General features: G+C 51.5%; 1 protein-coding gene across 1 annotated transcript in view; it reads left to right on the forward strand.

The window, feature by feature from the left end:
- The first annotated feature begins 5,018 nt into the window (after positions 1-5,018).
- Positions 5,019-17,227, forward strand: part of Nos1 (nitric oxide synthase 1) — an 87,799-nt gene continuing 75,590 nt past the window's right edge. Inside the window, exons 1-2 of the mRNA XM_028765459.1 lie at positions 5,019-5,833; positions 16,746-16,872. Coding sequence (XP_028621292.1) covers positions 5,124-5,833; positions 16,746-16,872 — 837 coding nt within the window. The 5' untranslated portion in view covers positions 5,019-5,123. The remainder of the gene's footprint in view (positions 5,834-16,745; positions 16,873-17,227) is intronic.

The following is a 17,227-nucleotide window of genomic DNA, read 5'->3' on the forward strand; positions in this document are numbered from 1 at the left end:
GAGCCAGTGGCTGGCTAAGAATACTTTTTAAAAGTTTTGATAGTCACAGGGACACTGGGTCCAACATGGGGGTGGGGGACAGGCAACTGTCAAAGGCACTGAAGAGATGCTTTGACTCTGATGTGTAACATTCCAACTCTTCAGATCCTCAGTTCTTCAGCCTGTAGACCTTTAACACAGAGAAGGTCTCTCTCTCTCTCTCTCTCTCTCTCTCTCTCTCTCTCTCTCTCTCCCTCCCTCTCTTTCTCTCTCCCTCCCTCCCTCCCTCTCTTTCTCTCTCTCTCCCTTCCTCCTTCTCTTTCTCTCTCCCTCCCTCCCTCCTCACTCCCCTCTTCTTCCTGGGAACTTCAGATACCTACATTTCAATCTGAGTTCACAACACTGAATGTGCTCCCCGCTGTCCACTGGATTCACCAGACCCTGTGTTTCAGTGGACGAGCTACATAGGGACTCTCAATGGTTCTTCTTCCCGCCAGTCTAGAAATGGAAAATCCCAACAAGCCAGACAAACGATGCCTCCCTGAGAGCAGTGTATATTCCCCTGGCCATGATCTTGATCAGCACTGGGCTGAAATGGGAGACTGCAGTGGAGAAGAGACGGGGTGCCATTGTGTCTGAGACAGGGCATTCAGACTGGGTCTAACCCTGACTGTTAAACTTCCTCGGAGTCTCCCTTCCCTCTCATCCTCATAAGAGTCTAGTGATAACTTACCCGAACAGAGAGTAAAGCTTAACCTTCCCAAAAACAAGGCATCACCACCGAAACCAGAAAAATAACACACACAGGACACTCAAGAGCCTGAGTGAGCCTTTATTCCTCTGGAAGCCGAAAGCTTCAAATCCCATGCAGAGGGCGTGGCACCTTTCCTAGCCAAGAGCTCCCACTCTCCCCATTCCTCCCATTGTGGAAATGAGGCCCAGGGCACAGAGCTGCCCGCCCAAGGTCACGCAACAAGGAGGTGGCGTCCGACACGCCCTGCTTTGGCTGCCTGTTTCTCTCTGGCTGCCGCCTCCGACGGTCAGCCACTTATTTCCTCAGAGCAAGGTAAAGGAAAGAAACTCGGAGAACAAGCAAAATGCTCAACAGAGAGTCACGTCCAAGTGTGGTTTCCATGGTATGTACTCTGTGTATGTGTGCATGTGTGTGTGTATGTGTGTGTGTGCGTATGTGTTGAGATTTGTTAGAAATATCAGTTCCAGAGTATAGAGACAACCTGACAGACCATTCAGCCTAGCTTCTATCTCCCTGCAGATGGTGTTTTCACAGTGACCACAGTCCTTAGTATCATCTGCAGGGGACTGTCCTAGGATCCCCTTAGAGATTGACACAAAAAGACACTGATAGAGCAGGAAAAAAAAACCCACATACTGATTAAAACCTAGGGGGCCCAAATCATCACGTAACATAATAATAACCAGAGACCAGATTTTCTGAGCCACAAGCCGCTCTGGGGCATCACTGCCCCATTGTGTTCTGTGCCATTGAATTCTCCGGGTTAATCGATCGGTGGGGTGGCTGCTACTAGGAATCCATTTTACAGATGAGGGAACTGAGGCTCAGGGGAAATAAGGAGCCCGCTCCGAAACACAGACAGAGCCAGGAAGCACTTTAGCCAGTTTCTTCGAGACCCAGGGGACTGGATGTTTGCAAAGTGGGACAAATAAGTATCTCTATGAACATCTACCTGCAACTTGACCCTTGACTTTGGCCCTGATCAGGATAAGACCAGATCATGACAGAAGATGCGAGTGGCTTTTTTGATGGATAAAAGGAGACCCAGAGCGCTATAGGGTTAAGACTGTGACAGATGCTGGGAGGAGCGGCTCAGGCAGTAATCACAGCTCCTCAAGAGGCTGAGGCAGGAGGAGAGCAAGTTCAAGGCCTCCCTGAACTGCAGAGTGAGTTAAAGCTCAGTCTGGGAGACTTCACCAGACCCTGTCTCAAAATAAAAATTCAGAAGGTTGGGGATGTCATCTAGTATACACGAAGCCCTGGGTTCCGTTCCCAGTACCACATGAAGGAAGGAAGGAAAGGGAGGAGGGAGGGAGGGAGGAGGGAAAGAGGAAGGGAAGGAGGGAGGGAGGGAAGAGGGAGGAAGGAGGGAAGGATGGGGAGAGGGAGGGAGGAAGAAGAGGATAGATCCTAGCTTCTCAAGCTTCATCCAAGAGGCTCACTTATTTCCAGAAGTCAGCGGAGACAGAGGCCAAGCCGAGCATGGCTGAAGACGGATGACATTGTAACACACTGTTGTAACATTTTGTTTCTGGTTGTTCTTGAAATACGTCTGCCCGCGGCTTAGAACAGACTACACCAGACCAAACGGTTCCAAGTGGGGTTTATTCAGGAGATAGGGCAAAGATTGTGGGGAGGGGGGGGAGAAGAAGAGGAAGAAGATGGAAGAAGAGAGAGAGGTCAGAGGGTTCTGTCTGTTTTATATGGACAGTGACGTAGCCTCTCCCAGGTGAAGGTGGGAGGTAGCCAGGTGGATTCTGGGAATGTATGGTGATTGCCTTGGCAACGATGTGAGGGTCGCCTAGATGTGATGTCACTGGATTTGGAGCCTGATACTAACATTTCTCTTTTAAGCAAGGCCCACAAAGGTCAAGGCTATGCTCTCTCCTTTACTAAGGTCTAACCTAAGCCAGCATTTGTAACAAATGAGCGTAGAGTCCTTGCCGCCCCTTCCAGACCCTTCCTCCATTAAAGGATGGAGCCCAGAAGCAAATGCGGACCCTGGTCAAAGCTTTAGAGCCCCAGCTGTCTCCACCTATGGCTGTGGCTTGGTTCCTGGAAGACCAAGAGCTTATGAAAAGCTAAGGAAACGAGAGTGAAGCCATCTTCCTAGACAAGGAAGGGCTTGGTGGTCTTGGGTGCTTTTCTCTGCAAACCGGAACCCGGGCAGCAAGATGCTAAAAAACACTCAGGCTGCTGACACGCGGGCCACACACAGCAGAGAAATGCCACAGCATGAGGGCGATGCTTGAATACACAGAAACACACACACAGAGCAGCACCAGATGGAGACAGCCTGGGCTGGGCCAGGGATTCGTTACTCCCCAACCCACACAGAGCGGCTGGTGGGGTTACATAATACAAGCTGCAAAAACACTAACCAGCCTCCTTCAAGGGACCCTGGTGTTGAGGGGAGAGGGAGCCTCCTCTGAAAGCAGGTGGGGCCTTTGCAGTCAACCCCTGTTCTCAGAGGCAGTGAGCACTTGTGTCACCTGACTCAGCCTTCGGGGTGGCCCTGGGAAGTTGCAGAAATGGGAAAAGCAAGGCGCTTCAGCTTGTTAGTCATGAGGGCAGATGGGTGGGTGTCCCTCCTTGTGCGAAGGCATGGTGGGGATACTGTAAGAAGCAGTCTAGGGATACAGGGAGAACTGGGGCTTTGGAGGGGAGGAGAGAAATGGATGAAAAGATTGGCTTGCAGACCTCCCACCCACCCCCCACCCATCCCTCATCCACCCCCACCCATCCCCTACCCACCCCATCCATCTCCCATCCCCCCACAGCCCCATGCCCATCCCCCACCCCACCGCCCCATACCCATCCCCCAACCACTCACCACAGAGGGTCACCTGTCACAGCCCACAGCCTCCCTGACACACAATTCCCCAAACTTACCTGGTCTAAACTGTTACCACCAACCCACAGCTTGGTCCGTGTTGGCTTTTGGCACCCCAAACCCAAATCCCTACATTTGGGACAACTGATAGTTTGAAAACTGACCACGTTTTAAAGAAGTAAAGGTGGACATATAAACATATACATGGAGCGTAATCCGCAGGTAACTTTCAAAGTTCAGACTTGAAATCGAAGCTGGCCTATCCCTCCTCTATCCACTCCGCATGACCTTGGACAAGGCACTGAGCCCTCTTTCAAGTCGGGCTTCAGGTGTAGGGCTGGGTTTCCGTGCACATCAAACGAGGGGAAGTAACTGTGGAGAATGAAAGTATTCAGAAACTGCCGCGTTAGTCTTCACTTTGCTTTTTTTTTCCTTTCCCACTAGTGAATATTGATTGAACATGTTATATGCCATTGTTAAGCCCAGAGAGCTGTGGCCTGTCTCCCTCACATTCCCTCACTGGGGTGTTTCATGTGTTATGTGGAGGGCAAATGTATTCGAGCTTTGCGTGGTCCTAGCTCTTGGGTGTTGAAAGCGTTCGTACGTAACATGGTGATGGGCGATGTGTCTATTTTTTGAAATGAAAATGAGCTAATGGTGAAGAAATGGCTGTCAGGGTTAGTTGGACTCTTCCATCCATGATACCGTGAAATACAGCATCCAAATCTGCCCAGTAGTATTTTTATTCTCCGTGCAGAGGTTGATGAGGGAGGTTCCAGGGTGGGGAGCCCAGAGGTCGGTGCCAGAGGAGATTCTGAACTGTGAATGGAAAAATGTTTGCAAAACCTGGGACACCAGGGACAATAACAGTTGGAGCAGTGGCTCCCTCAGTGGGAAAGTTAAGAGGCTGAGGCTTCTTACCTTTGAGTCTCTGGGGTTGCCTGGCTGTGTTAGCTGTGGTGTCCCCCAAGGAGGCTCTTTGGCCTTTGAGAGCTTTGGTCTCGGGGATAAAGCCAGGTGACCACCTCTAACTGAAAAAGTAGACCAGCCATGCTTCAGGCTTGGCTTCAAGGTTCCCAGGTATCTGTGACTCAGGGTTTTCCATCCTAGCTCTGAGGTATTTGGTGCCTACTCCTCTCTTTCTCTTCTCATCCATTTTCATCTCCCTTCTGCTCAGCTCCAGGTTGGAGCCCCAACATCACCTCTGCATCTGAAAAGCTGGTGACCAAGATGCCCAGAGACTAGTTCCCATGTTTGTGTGTCACAGTCAGCAGACACAGCGAGCCTCCGGTCTTCCTGACCTGTTGCTTAGGGACACATCCCGTCGCTGCTCCTGACATCTGCCTGGTCAACCTTGACTTCCTCAGAGAATAAGGAAGGGGGCGGGGACACATGAGATCATGCCACCCAAGGCTGAACGGCAATGAGCAGGTGACGTCAAGTTGACGTCAAAGACAGAGGCGACAGAAACTCTGCAGCTGGCTCTTGCCCCGGAGTAGCTCAGGTTCCTTGTAGGAGTCATCTTCGCTTGGAGGTCTTCTGAAGGACACCGATACCATGGAAGAGCACACATTTGGGGTTCAGCAGATCCAACCCAACGTCATTTCTGTCCGTCTCTTCAAACGCAAAGTGGGAGGTCTGGGCTTTCTGGTGAAGGAACGGGTCAATAAGCCTCCCGTGATCATCTCGGACCTGATTCGAGGAGGTGCCGCCGAGCAGAGTGGCCTTATCCAAGCTGGAGATATCATTCTCGCCGTCAACGACCGGCCCCTGGTAGACCTCAGCTATGACAGTGCCCTGGAGGTTCTCAGGGGCATCGCCTCCGAGACCCATGTGGTCCTCATTCTGAGAGGCCCTGAGGGCTTCACCACGCATCTAGAGACCACTTTCACAGGGGATGGAACCCCCAAGACCATCCGGGTGACCCAGCCCCTGGGTCCCCCCGCCAAAGCCGTCGATCTGTCTCACCAGCCGTCAGCCAGCAAAGACCAGCCATTAGCAGTAGACAGGGTCACAGGTCCCGGTAACGGACCTCAGCATACCCAAGGCCGTGGACAGGGAGCTGGCTCAGTCTCCCAGGCTAATGGTGTGGCCATTGACCCCACAATGAAAAATGCCAAGGCCAACCTCCAGGACAGCGGGGAACAGGATGAACTGCTCAAAGAGATTGAACCCATACTGAGCATCCTCAACAGTGGGGGCACAGCAGTAAGCAGAGGGGGACCAGCCAAAGCAGAGATGAAAGACACAGGAATCCAGGTGGACAGGTAAGCTACACAGGTGTGCAAGTGTGTGCTTGTGCGTAGGCGTACGTGTGGGGGCTCCAACCGGCAGTCCGGGAGCCAGCCTCCCCACCCACCCACATGGCTTGGCTACCATCTTATCTCTCCCTGAAAATTCCAGTCACACATGGTGAGTGAGCCACCATTTGAGGATGCAGCCCTTGCTACGCATTAATGACCATGGTCCAGGGAACTATGTCTTTACATGTTTGTCCCATGTATGTATGTCCCATGTATGTATTCCCAGAGTCCCGTAAGGTGGGAAAGATGTGTCATGACCAGGGTCCGGGGAGATGGAGGTAGCCTTAGAGGGACTTAAGGCATGTGCACAGAGCTCTCTAGGCACGTAGCTCATACTGTGAGCAGGGAAGAGCTGAACTCTGACCCCTGTTTCACATTCTGTGGTCAGTAGAGGACAAGGGAGACTTCCAAAGAGGGGAAAGGAACCCAGAATTAGTTGCAACACCCATAAACCACAGTCTTCAGTGTTGTGCCTTGGGGGGTAGATTCTAAAGTACTAGGAATGTCCCCTCCTGTTGCCCCAAACTCCTGCTTTTGGGATCACTGGTGGAAGGGATCTGACCAAACTGTGGGCGATGCCAGCTCCTTCTGAGGGAGAGGAGAGCAGCTGGCCCTGGGCGAGCATTGTGTGCCCAGCAATTAGGGAATTCCCCCTGCCTCTTCTGCCGTCAAACCCTAAAGCCCACCCCACTCTGCCAGCATCAGCCAGTTCAATGTTTCATGCCTCTGACTGCGATTTGTAACTGGGTCTGAGTCTGTGGGTGCAAGAACCCCTTGGGTTTTCTTTCAAGCACACTTGTACTCCTGAGCCCTATATGATGTGGGTTCACCCCCTAGAAGACCCACAGTGGGTGCTGGGTCCTCCCCACCAGGTGGCTAACATGACCCTGTCTCTCCCGTGACACAGAAGAATACAAAGTTGTCACACAGAATATAAGGTTCTTGGCGTGGCATTAGTGGTCTAGGGATAAGCATGGCGGCCGTCCAGAAGAGGGGGTACTAGTGCAGTTATGGGGCAAGGGGGACAGTAAAAGAAGCATACACTCCATTCCATAGAAACTATCACCTGCCTCTCTTCAAGGAGGCACGGGCAGGGTGACATGGGACATTGCCGCACACCCATTTTTCTGACTTGAGAATGGCTCTGAACAAACTCTCTCCCGTTACAGTCCTCCCCCCTGGCTACCCAGATCCACCTTGCATGTGAATTCAGCAATGGCTTAGACAAAAGTCATAGGTAAGCTGAGGTTTAAGGGAAAGCCACCCTGGAAGGCTTAGAGCCCTGGGAAGCCACCCACAGGAATGGGTTCTAAGGGACAGGTACATTTCTTAAGGACACCTACTCCCTTAGCTTGGTGGCTCATTCTCATGTGGCACCTTGTCCACTGTCCTAGCCTGAAGCTAGCGTATGGTTGATACGGCCTGACCCTACTTGATTTTCTTAGATATTTCCCTTATTTCAGACGTTACAGTCCTACTTACAGTATAAGGGACAGTGCCAGCCTCCTAAGGAGAGAGCCAGCCATCAGCAGTATCGGTGCACATGAGGGACCTCAGCCAGCAGGTCAGAGGTGTATGCCTGGACCCTGAACTTCACACACAGGAGCGTCAGATAGATATAAACAGACATAGCTGTGTCCGCTTGGTGTCTCAAGTACCATGGGTGGTGTCATCGTTTGTGACACAATTTTCCGAAATGAGCGATTCCCAACGGGACGACAGACCAGTCTGGCTTCGTTCGACGTGCCCAGTTGTGTCGGCTCACACCTACAAGATGAAAGTTGTCGGTATGCATAAGACAGGGTCCAAAAGCTCCTGCCTGCCGTGTGGTTATTGAGACCCTTTGTCCTTAGGTGGGTCTTGTCCTTGGCATGGCAGGTCCTTCTGTCTCCAGATGGTACCACCTCCACAATGCAAGGAGCACCTCTGAATTCAGAGAGCTACAGCCCAAGGTGTCCCCACCCACTGCCATGCAGCCTCCTGAGGGCTGAAATCGAACCCCAAAGTCGGTGTCCTGAATTAGGAACTCAAAGTCCAAAGTCACATTGTCCTTGGGGTCCATCTCACACTGGCGTCCCTGAGACCATCACCGCAGTGCACACAGCACTGGGGACTATCTGGCATCCCCAGTGACCTCCCTGACCAGATACTGCTTGAGAATGAGGGTTGAAACCGGTGACATGGAGGCTAGATGAATGGTCGCCACCCTAAGCCACTTGGGAGACAGTGAGGGAACCTGCCCAGATCCCACATCCAGGGTACACTCAACTAGCAAGTGGTTCCTAAGGCCACGGGGAGCAGCAGTCACTTGCTAGTTCAGGATGCTGCCTGTCTCAGCTCTGTGGTTCTTCATTCCTGTTATGAGTAGACTAAGTTCCCTCTTCCATCACTAGGGGTTTCTGGAACCAAATAAAACATGTCTCTCTAAGAGACAGTCCCATCTCCTCACCCCAGAAGCCAGGTGGCCCCAAGAAGTGCTGAAAGGGAGGTGGTAACCCCAGAGTCTTAGTACCTCCTGCATTTGAGAGCGGTCACTTTAAATAAAGTATCAGAGGATATCCAGGTTGCTCAGCTTGCTACCCTGAGGCATGGTTCTAAGGAGGCCAAGGTCCCCGATCCAGCATCCATCTGGAACAGCCGGCCATCCTGGCCCTGATCAGATAACCAACCCGCCCCCCTTATACCCTTTTGCAAGGCTCTCTGTGAGTCCCTCTCTTCGGAGGTCATGTAGATTCTGCCATAGAAGTAGGGCACGTGGCTTCAGCCAACTTCTGTAAATGAACCAACCGAGGCTCAGAGAGGTAAAGCCACTTAACAAGGGTCACACAGCCCTGCTTGTAACTGACAGGCCTCTCAATAGGTGTCTGGAGGGAAAGGACCAAAAGAAGCAGCTTGTTGGGGAAGGGCAGCCTTCAGACCCACCTGTCCACCCCCTGGCTCTGTGACAAACCTGAGTTGGAGAACTTTTTTGTTTCGTGTCCATCTCTGCTGGCCACTCCCAGGGAGGCAGACCCCGTGCTAACATCAAGTCAATCTCTCTTGTTTCTTAAAGTGCCCCATTTCTATGATATCAAAAGCAAGGATGGAAGACTGTCTGTCCTTTATCCCAGGCCACACAGCTAGCGAGCACCCAGACCAGACTCGAGCCCAGGGCTGTGCTCTGATGCCTCATAGATGACCCACTTGCCTGTGGGGTGTTTGGCTACTAGCCTCTGGGTGTTTGAAGCTATCAGAATATTTTCATCTAAGTTTGAAAGGAAGGGAAACTGAGACCCTGCAGTTCCTCTGGCTCAGAGTCATTAATGTAGATCAAGATGACCAAGACCTGTCATCCTTCAAGATGAGAAGGAGGGCTTGCACAAGTAATGGAAGTCTGTCTGATGGATCCTGTGAGCTTCCCAACACCCCATCCGTCACCATGGAAGAGTCGGGATCCCAGGTCTGTTCTTCCTGTAACAGGGCGAGCTGGTCAGCCTGTGTCTGCATAGCTAAGTAGCATTGGTTCGTCGTAAAAGTGGCCAGGAGTGAGCTGGAGCGATGGCTCTGTAACACGAGGACCTGCGTTCAGATCTCAGGCACCCACAAGTCCTAGGGAGACGGAGCTAATCCTGTGCAGTTTGCTGATCACCCAGTCCTGCTTAATTGGAGAATTCAACAACAGGGAGAGACCCTGTTTCAACAAATTGGCCTTTGACCTTCACATACATGTGTGTGCTCGTGTGTGCATGTGTATACACACAGACACACGCACACACACACACAGAGACCCTCAGCAAGGCTGGCTCCAGGCTGCCTGAGTGGACACACATTGTAAACAGCTGAGAGGTCTCTTCCACAAACTTCCATGCCAACAACCCAGAGCGACTTCCATTTCTCCCCTCATCAGACACTCATGTCTTCCCCAATCTGTCCTTCCCTGGGCACGCCTCCTGCCTTGTCCCCTTTCTGTCTCGTCACTTGGACACTCAGCCCTTCACCCTGAATGAGTTACGGAAGAACTCAAACATGTCTGCCTCCCCCAAATTGACCTGTCCCCAGTGGGCTTCTCGACGCCTTCTATGCAGTGAAGTTTTGAGCAAGCATAGTCTTGCCCCTGATTTCTGCTCTCAGAGCTGGGGACTCGGCGAGGAAGCTCTCCTCTCCCCAGTCACATCGGAGACGTGAAGAATAGACAAATAGACATTTGCTGTCATCTCTCCCGGTGACTCATGCCAGGGAGGAAATAGGCCAGAGATTTGGGGGGGAAGTAGCTCAGGGTGAGGAGGATGTTACATGGGGAAGACAGAGGTGCCAGTCATGTGAAAGGCAGGGAGGGGCGACCCTGGCAGGAGGGCACACCGGAAACAGAGGTCCTGAGGCAGGGACCAGGGTGAGGAGTTCAAAGAGATGAAGGAAGGCTTCAAGGAACGAAGGGTACATGGTGGGAGGAGCTTTCTGTGTGAATACTGAGGTACATAGGAGCAGCTTGGATCCTCATGCTTGCAAGCTTTATGCCTCTGGCCTTACTCTCCAAAGCCGTCTGTTTTCAGAGATGTAGAATCCAGGGATACTGAGGGGGCCTGTGCTGAGTAGCAAATATGGCTGACTGTTAACACATACCATGTCCAAGTGGGACAGCACAGATGCTGGGTCTGGGCAATAAGAGTTCTCCTGTCCCCCAGTATGCAAACCCAGCCCACACCCCCCAATTTGTTACCTACTTCCTCTTGCAGGTATGGATTTAAGGGTCCTGCCCAGTTTGGGGGTGTCCATAGAGTCATGGTGAGCCCCGCGTCTATTCCCAGTTTCAGAGTTCCTTAAAGGAGTCCTGTTCCCAAAAGCAACAGCCTACCCTGGTAGTTCATATCTATGGTCTTAACATCTGGAAAACTGAGGCAGGAGAAATGGCAAGTTCAAAGCCAGCCTGGGCTATACAGTAAGACTGTCTCAAAAAAATAAAAAAGCAGGGCTAGGGGAGAGAATGTTTGCCTAGCATGCACAAGGCCCTTGTTTCAATCCTAGCACCGTGTAAACCAGGGTTGATGACCTACAACCGTAATCCTCTCCCAGGAGGAAGAGCAGGAGGCTCACAAGTTCGAGGCCATCCTTGACTACACAGTGAGTTCAAAGGCAGCCTAGGCCTATCTCAAGAAAAAAGAAACACCTCCTCATTTTTAATAAGACCTCCCCACCAGGGTGACAGCACCCTGATAAAGCGAAGGGGAAAGCTTGGCCAAGACCTCCATATCCCACCTCCATAAACGTAGTCTTTGTATTAACTTGGCCCCCAGCACCTGAGACTGGAAGGAGAAGCAACAAAGAGCTGTTGGCACAGGGCAAGGAGGATGGGAATAACTTAGCCAACTTGTCCATGGAAAGCTGGGGCAGGCTTTCTGCCAAGGCCAGCTGCTCTGTAGCAACCGCATCGTCTGGTATCTGCCTCTATCTTCCCTGAGCCTGACACACAGGCCTGGATACACCTGCTCCCTGCCAGGTCCTCGGGCTTGGCCAGCGGACAGCCACGGGAGCTTTCTGAGGAGCCAGACCAGGCTACCTGTCTGTTCTGTGAGAGAATATGGACCTGATTCCCACGTACCCTCTGCTGAGGACCTGGTCAAGGCTGTGTGAAGGTTTCAGGGGTGCTCATTCGATGCTTTATGTGGGCACCTCGCTGAGTGTCCACAGAGATCTCTGAGTGTCATCGTGAGGTGTGGTGCTGTTACAGTCAACGGGTAGGTGTAGAAGACGGGCACAAAGCCCAACAACCCTCAAGGCCTAGGGCAGACCTCACCGAAGGGAAGTCTCTGGCTCAAAACTTCAACAGTTAAGGCCCAGATAGTTTCAACTGCATCGAGGTGACTCAAGGCAGCCTGGCAGGCCCTGGACTAGAGTGGTGGCAAAATAAAGTCATCCAGTCAGCCTTCCCAGAAGTCACAAGACAACTGCTCCCTGATTCAGTGTTTGTTCTTTAGTGGGAAAATAATAAAAAGCCACCAGCATGCCTGTGTTTGCCCAGCAGATAGAGTTAGAGTGCTGACCTCATTGACTGGGATTGTCTAGCATCTAAATAAAAAGTTCTGGGTCTGGCAAGATGGTGGGACCCGTAAAGGTGCTTGCTGACAGGTACACATGATGTCACACACACACACACACACACATCACATCACACCCACAAACTTTTTAAATTCAGTGAAATTTAAAAGATAAAATACAACAACTCTTCATGAGTACGTGGTCTAGCCAGATATACCGTCAGGGTCCTCCATGTAATATCTCTGTTCCCCAGGACACCCAGCTATGCCAAGAGCCAAAACCAGCTTTAGCAAGCTTCTCTCTCTGGCTGTGTGATCTTGGACAAGTGGCCTAATCTCTCTGTGCTGCAGCTCCCTTCGCTGTTCAGGAATTATCATCGGAGTGAGTGTCTCGTTTGTGCTGACTGCATGCCAGGCACACGGGACCTCTCACGTAGTGGACAGCAGAGGTGGCTATCCCACATACTTCGAAGGATGAGTGCAGCCATCTCTAGGCTGAGAGCAGAGAAGAGGGGAGAGTGAAGATCAGAGTTGAGAATTAATGAGATTCTAACTACATAGAACTTGTACTTCTGAGGTGTCTTGGGGCCATGTGTGGTCCGTACCAGATGGTACAGGCATTGCCTGGATGGGGACAAAGACCCTGAAGGACTACAAGTCCCTTTGTCCTATCTAATATGGCTATGAAGGAAGGAGCAAGAAGGTAGGAGAGTCACTAGCAGGTACCCTCAGCTGAGTACCAGGAGGGTCCAGGCTGTTGTTAACTCTCAAGTGACAAAGGGCACACTAGAGTTGGTTCCATGTCCAGACTTGCCTGGCTTAACGAACAAAGCCAAAGGTCAGACCTAGTTCTGCCTAGTCCCCAGTATGGCATGCTACATGCATGCCACTGTGAGCAGACACCATGGGACGATCCAGGAGCCCCCACCATACAGGTGAACCTCTAGGGTTCACTAGGTCCTCCCCAGCCTCCTCCCATTGGCTGTGAATCAGGGGGTGGGGAGGGTCTACTCCAGAATTTGTCCTGCGTGCATGGAAATCGGACAGCTCAGCCCTGATCTTCCCTGGGCTACGTACTAAAAAATGCCCACTCCCTGCTGATCACACGTGACTCTAAAATCCAGCGTGTATTAGCCAAACCACCCAGATGCATTCTTCAAACAAAGGTGTTCATAATGGAAGGAGGTAGGGAGGGGAAGGAGGGAGGAAGGAAGGAAAGAAGGAAGGAAGGAGGGAAAGAGGGAAAGAAGGAAGGAAGGGAGGAAGGAGGAAAGGAAGGAAGGAAGGAAAGAGGAAAGGAAGGAAGGAAGGAGGAAAGGAAGGAAGAAAGGAAAGAGGAAAGGAAGGAAGGAAGGAAGGAAGGAAGGAAGGAAGGAAGGAAGGAAGGAAACCATAAAAGATAGATGTTAAACCCTTGAGCTTCTTCCTGCAGGGTCACAAGATGAGCCACCTCAGAGTTGCCTGGGTGACGGGCCTCACAAAAGCTGGGGATCTGCCTCTGTCACCTGTAGCTCTGTAGCTGAGGATCTAAGTGTCTTGACTTGTCTGTCCTGCCCCTCCCTCCGCCCTGTTATTTTTAATCACAGGAGGGATGTGAATTAGCAGCCATCACTCAGATCTAGTGTCCCGCACTCCTGCTCAGCTTCAGGCTGTAGGTCTCTGGGGAATGCCATTGTCCCTCTGGGCTCTGCTCTCTCATTTGAAACCAAGAGCCGAGAACGGCTGCTGAAGAGGGATGAAGTAACTGTGTACAAGTACCTGGCACATTATCGATGTCCCCAAATGCATTAACCTCCTCCCCTGTCTGCTGAGGCCCCATTTGTGATCACGTGACGCTGTCAGCTCAGGCACGACAGAGCCGAAATGGAGCTGAGTGACATTTGAAGCGGGTGCTCTACAGTCCTTTCCCTAGTTAATTGCTGCGCAGGTAATCCGTTGACTGGGGAAACGCTGGCCATCGAGAACCACTCCAGGGACGGTTTGGTGACATTTTAAAGAGGGCGAGACAGAATGTTCCCTGTAATGATGCAATCCTCACCCAGCAGAAGGACGGAAGCGGCTGCAACATGAGCCAGAGGGATGGGGAGGAGCCCAGCAAGATGGGGTAGGCTAGCCCCATCAGATCAGTGGACGGGGCAATGCACCCAGAACAGGGTCTCAGCTCCTGCTTCTGCTTCACTTCAGATGACAACCCATGCAGACTGGGGAAGAGAGGAGTCCCCAAAGGTGGGAAGGTAACACAGACCTAGATAAGAACAACCTCCCCCTCCAATGCCTAGGACCAATACCCAGGAGGGACACAAAGTGGCAGAGTGGCCTGAAGTTGGGGACCTGGAGTGACAATGCAGTACAATGGCAATTGGATGCAGGGTCAACATTACAGGGTGAGCAGAGAAGCAGCCCTCACAAGAAAGAACAAGAGGTGACCCTGGTATGGTTCAGTCTTCTCCGAGGCTGGCTACCCTATAGGACCTTGCTGACAGAGCCTCGGCCTGGGCTGGTGTGGTGGTTTGAATATGCTTGGCCCAGAGAGTGGCGCTATTATGGCCTTGTTGGAGTAGGTGTGGCCTTGTTGGAGGAAGTGTGTCACTGTGGGAGTGAGCAAAGAGACCCTTCTCCTAACCACATGAGAGACAGTCTTCTAGTGGCCTTATGCTGCCATGCTCCTGCCTTGATGATAATGAACTGAACCTCTGAACCTGTAAGCCAGCCCCAATTAAATGTTCTCCTTCAAAGAGTTGTCTTGGTCATGGTGTCTGTTCACAACAGTTAAACCCTAAGACGGCTGGTCAGAAGACAGGGCAGGGAGGCAATGGGGCTTCATGGGCAGGAGATTGTCTTCTGGAGTGAAGCACAAGCCTGTGATTGAGGAGTGTGACTTGAGCTAATGGCATCCTCTCTGGACCCCAGCTTTCTTGTGTGAGTCTTACTGCGATGATGCTGGTGGTAGCTGTGGTAGTCACAGCGGGCAAGGAAAATGATGGTGGTGATGGTCACGGGGATCATGATGTTGACGGTTATAGTAACAATAGTGGTGATGATGGTGGTCGTGATGGTGATGGTGACCGTGGTGATGGTGAAGATGATAGTGACGGTGACGGTTTGGGTAGCGATGATGGTCATGATGGTGACCGTGGTGATGATGAAGACAATAGAGATGGTGAAGGTTTGGGTAGCAATGATTATCATGATGGAGGTGGTCATGATAGTGATGGTGGTTATGATGGTGATGTTGGTTATGGTGAGGATGGTTATAATGAGGATAGTTATAGTGAGGATGGTTATGGTGATCGTGATGATGATTTGGGTGACGATGTTCCTGGTGATAGTGACGGTGAGGATGTGGCAAAGATCATGATGGTGACAGTGAGTGTGTCACTGGCATTAGTGGTGTTAGTGCTGAGCAGGAGGGAAAGCTAGAGGTTTATTTCTGATGGGATTGAGAGTAGAGACAGCGGTAGAGAACAAACACGATCCTGGCGGCCTCTACAGTTACTTACCATAAACGTAAGCAGCAGGCTGGAAGCTGTGGCCTTACCACTCGCCACCAGGGGACCTTGGCCCTGGATCAATTATTCTTCCACAGTCAGGATAAAACAATGTGATAGGAAGAACCTACAGCGAGGAAGGGTTTCTGTCATTCACAGATGTAGGGTGCAATCCATCATGGCGGGAGTGTCAAGGCAGCAGGAGCTGGAGGCAGCTGGACACACTGTGTGAATGGTCAGGAAGCAGGGAGTGGTGGGTACTGGGGTTCAGCTCATTTTCTTTACATTTTTACAGTCTGTAATCCCTGGGAACAGCCCTGCCCTCGGTCAAGATGGGTCTTTCCATATGAGTTGACCCAGCCAAGATAATTGCCCACAGGCATGGTAGGAAACTCATCTCCTTCTTTGTCCTGGACTCCGTGGAGCTGATAGTAGCTCTAACCTGTATAACCCCGCACATCTTCTTGCCTGTACCATCTATAAGCATGTGCTGATAACCATGGTAGCTAATCCTCACTCCCACCCTACGGACTGTCTCAAGGGTCAAATGAGTCAAACATTCATAAAGGGGTCAGGTGACCTTTCAGCTTGTACAATGTTTGCCTTGCAAATATGAGGACCTGGGATTGGGTTCCGAGAATCCACCTAAAGGAGGGCTCCCTTGCACTGAAGACGCAGAGGCAGGGGCATGGAGCTTTGTATTCTGCAGTCCTCTCAAGTCATGATCTCTAGACCTTTGTGAGACCCATGAAGCAAGCTGGATGTCTCCCAAGGAACAGCACCGGAGGCTCACCTCTGACCTCCACATGGTCTTCCGTGCACACACTCATGAATCACACGTAGAGTGCCTGGCATGTGGTGAATGTTAACTAACTTGGGTCACCAATGTGAGTGATAATGTTTTTGTTGCTATGTCCCCTGAGCTGTTTTTTTACAGAGAAGCCCAAAGCCTTGGTCAAGATCTGAGTAAGTCTTGGCTCTCCCCTGCAGGACTCCCACTAATCCCGTGTCCTGCCTTTCTCATTATTAACTGTCCTGGGTACACAGGGTGTACAGTACAGAGCATACCCGATACTGGTGATGATGGCAGATCCAGCAGGCTTCCAGATTCTCAGCCCTGGGAAGTGGAGAGAGGCAGGGTGCATGAAGTCAGTGTGGCAGCCACTCTGAAGCCATGGACACCAAGCTTTGCCCAGGAACCCGGAACTGCCTTCCCTGTGGCACTGGGGGTGGGGAGGGCTCCTAATGAAGATACGTGGGCCCACAGGCTACACAGAGAGATCGGAGTGAGCTGGGGTTCTGTATAGCTGCAGGACTCCCAGATCAAGGTCACAATCCTGCTGTCACTCTTTCTCACCCAGCCACCTTGCCTTCCAGAGACCTCGATGGCAAACCGCACAAAGCTCCACCCCTAGGCGGGGAGAATGACCGTGTCTTCAATGATCTGTGGGGGAAGGGCAACGTCCCTGTGGTCCTCAACAACCCGTATTCAGAGAATGAACAGGTAAGTGAAGCGCTTGCTCGCTTGCTCGCTGAACCCTGAGGTCCCACACTTCCTTGGGGATGGAGGAGGGAGGTGGGAGAAAAGCATGAGATTTCTGAGGCATGGAAGCTAAGCCTAGAGCACCGGGTCTGAGGTGCGAGGATTGGCTTCGCATCTGGATGTGTCATGGTTACCAGTGTTTGTGAACTTGGAATTGTTTCATATTTTGCATTCTATCATGTTCTAAAGGCACCAAATATCCACACTAATACTTTTTTCACCCTTCATGGAAACCCTAGAGAACAGCAATATTGGGTTTGTGTGTGTGGTGTGTGTGTGTGTGTGTGTGTGTGTGTGTGTGTGTGTGTGTGTGTGT

This window comes from Grammomys surdaster, unplaced genomic scaffold (assembly GCF_004785775.1).
Source record: "Grammomys surdaster isolate TR1022 unplaced genomic scaffold, NIH_TR_1.0 164, whole genome shotgun sequence".
Classification (NCBI taxonomy): Eukaryota; Metazoa; Chordata; class Mammalia; order Rodentia; family Muridae; genus Grammomys; species Grammomys surdaster.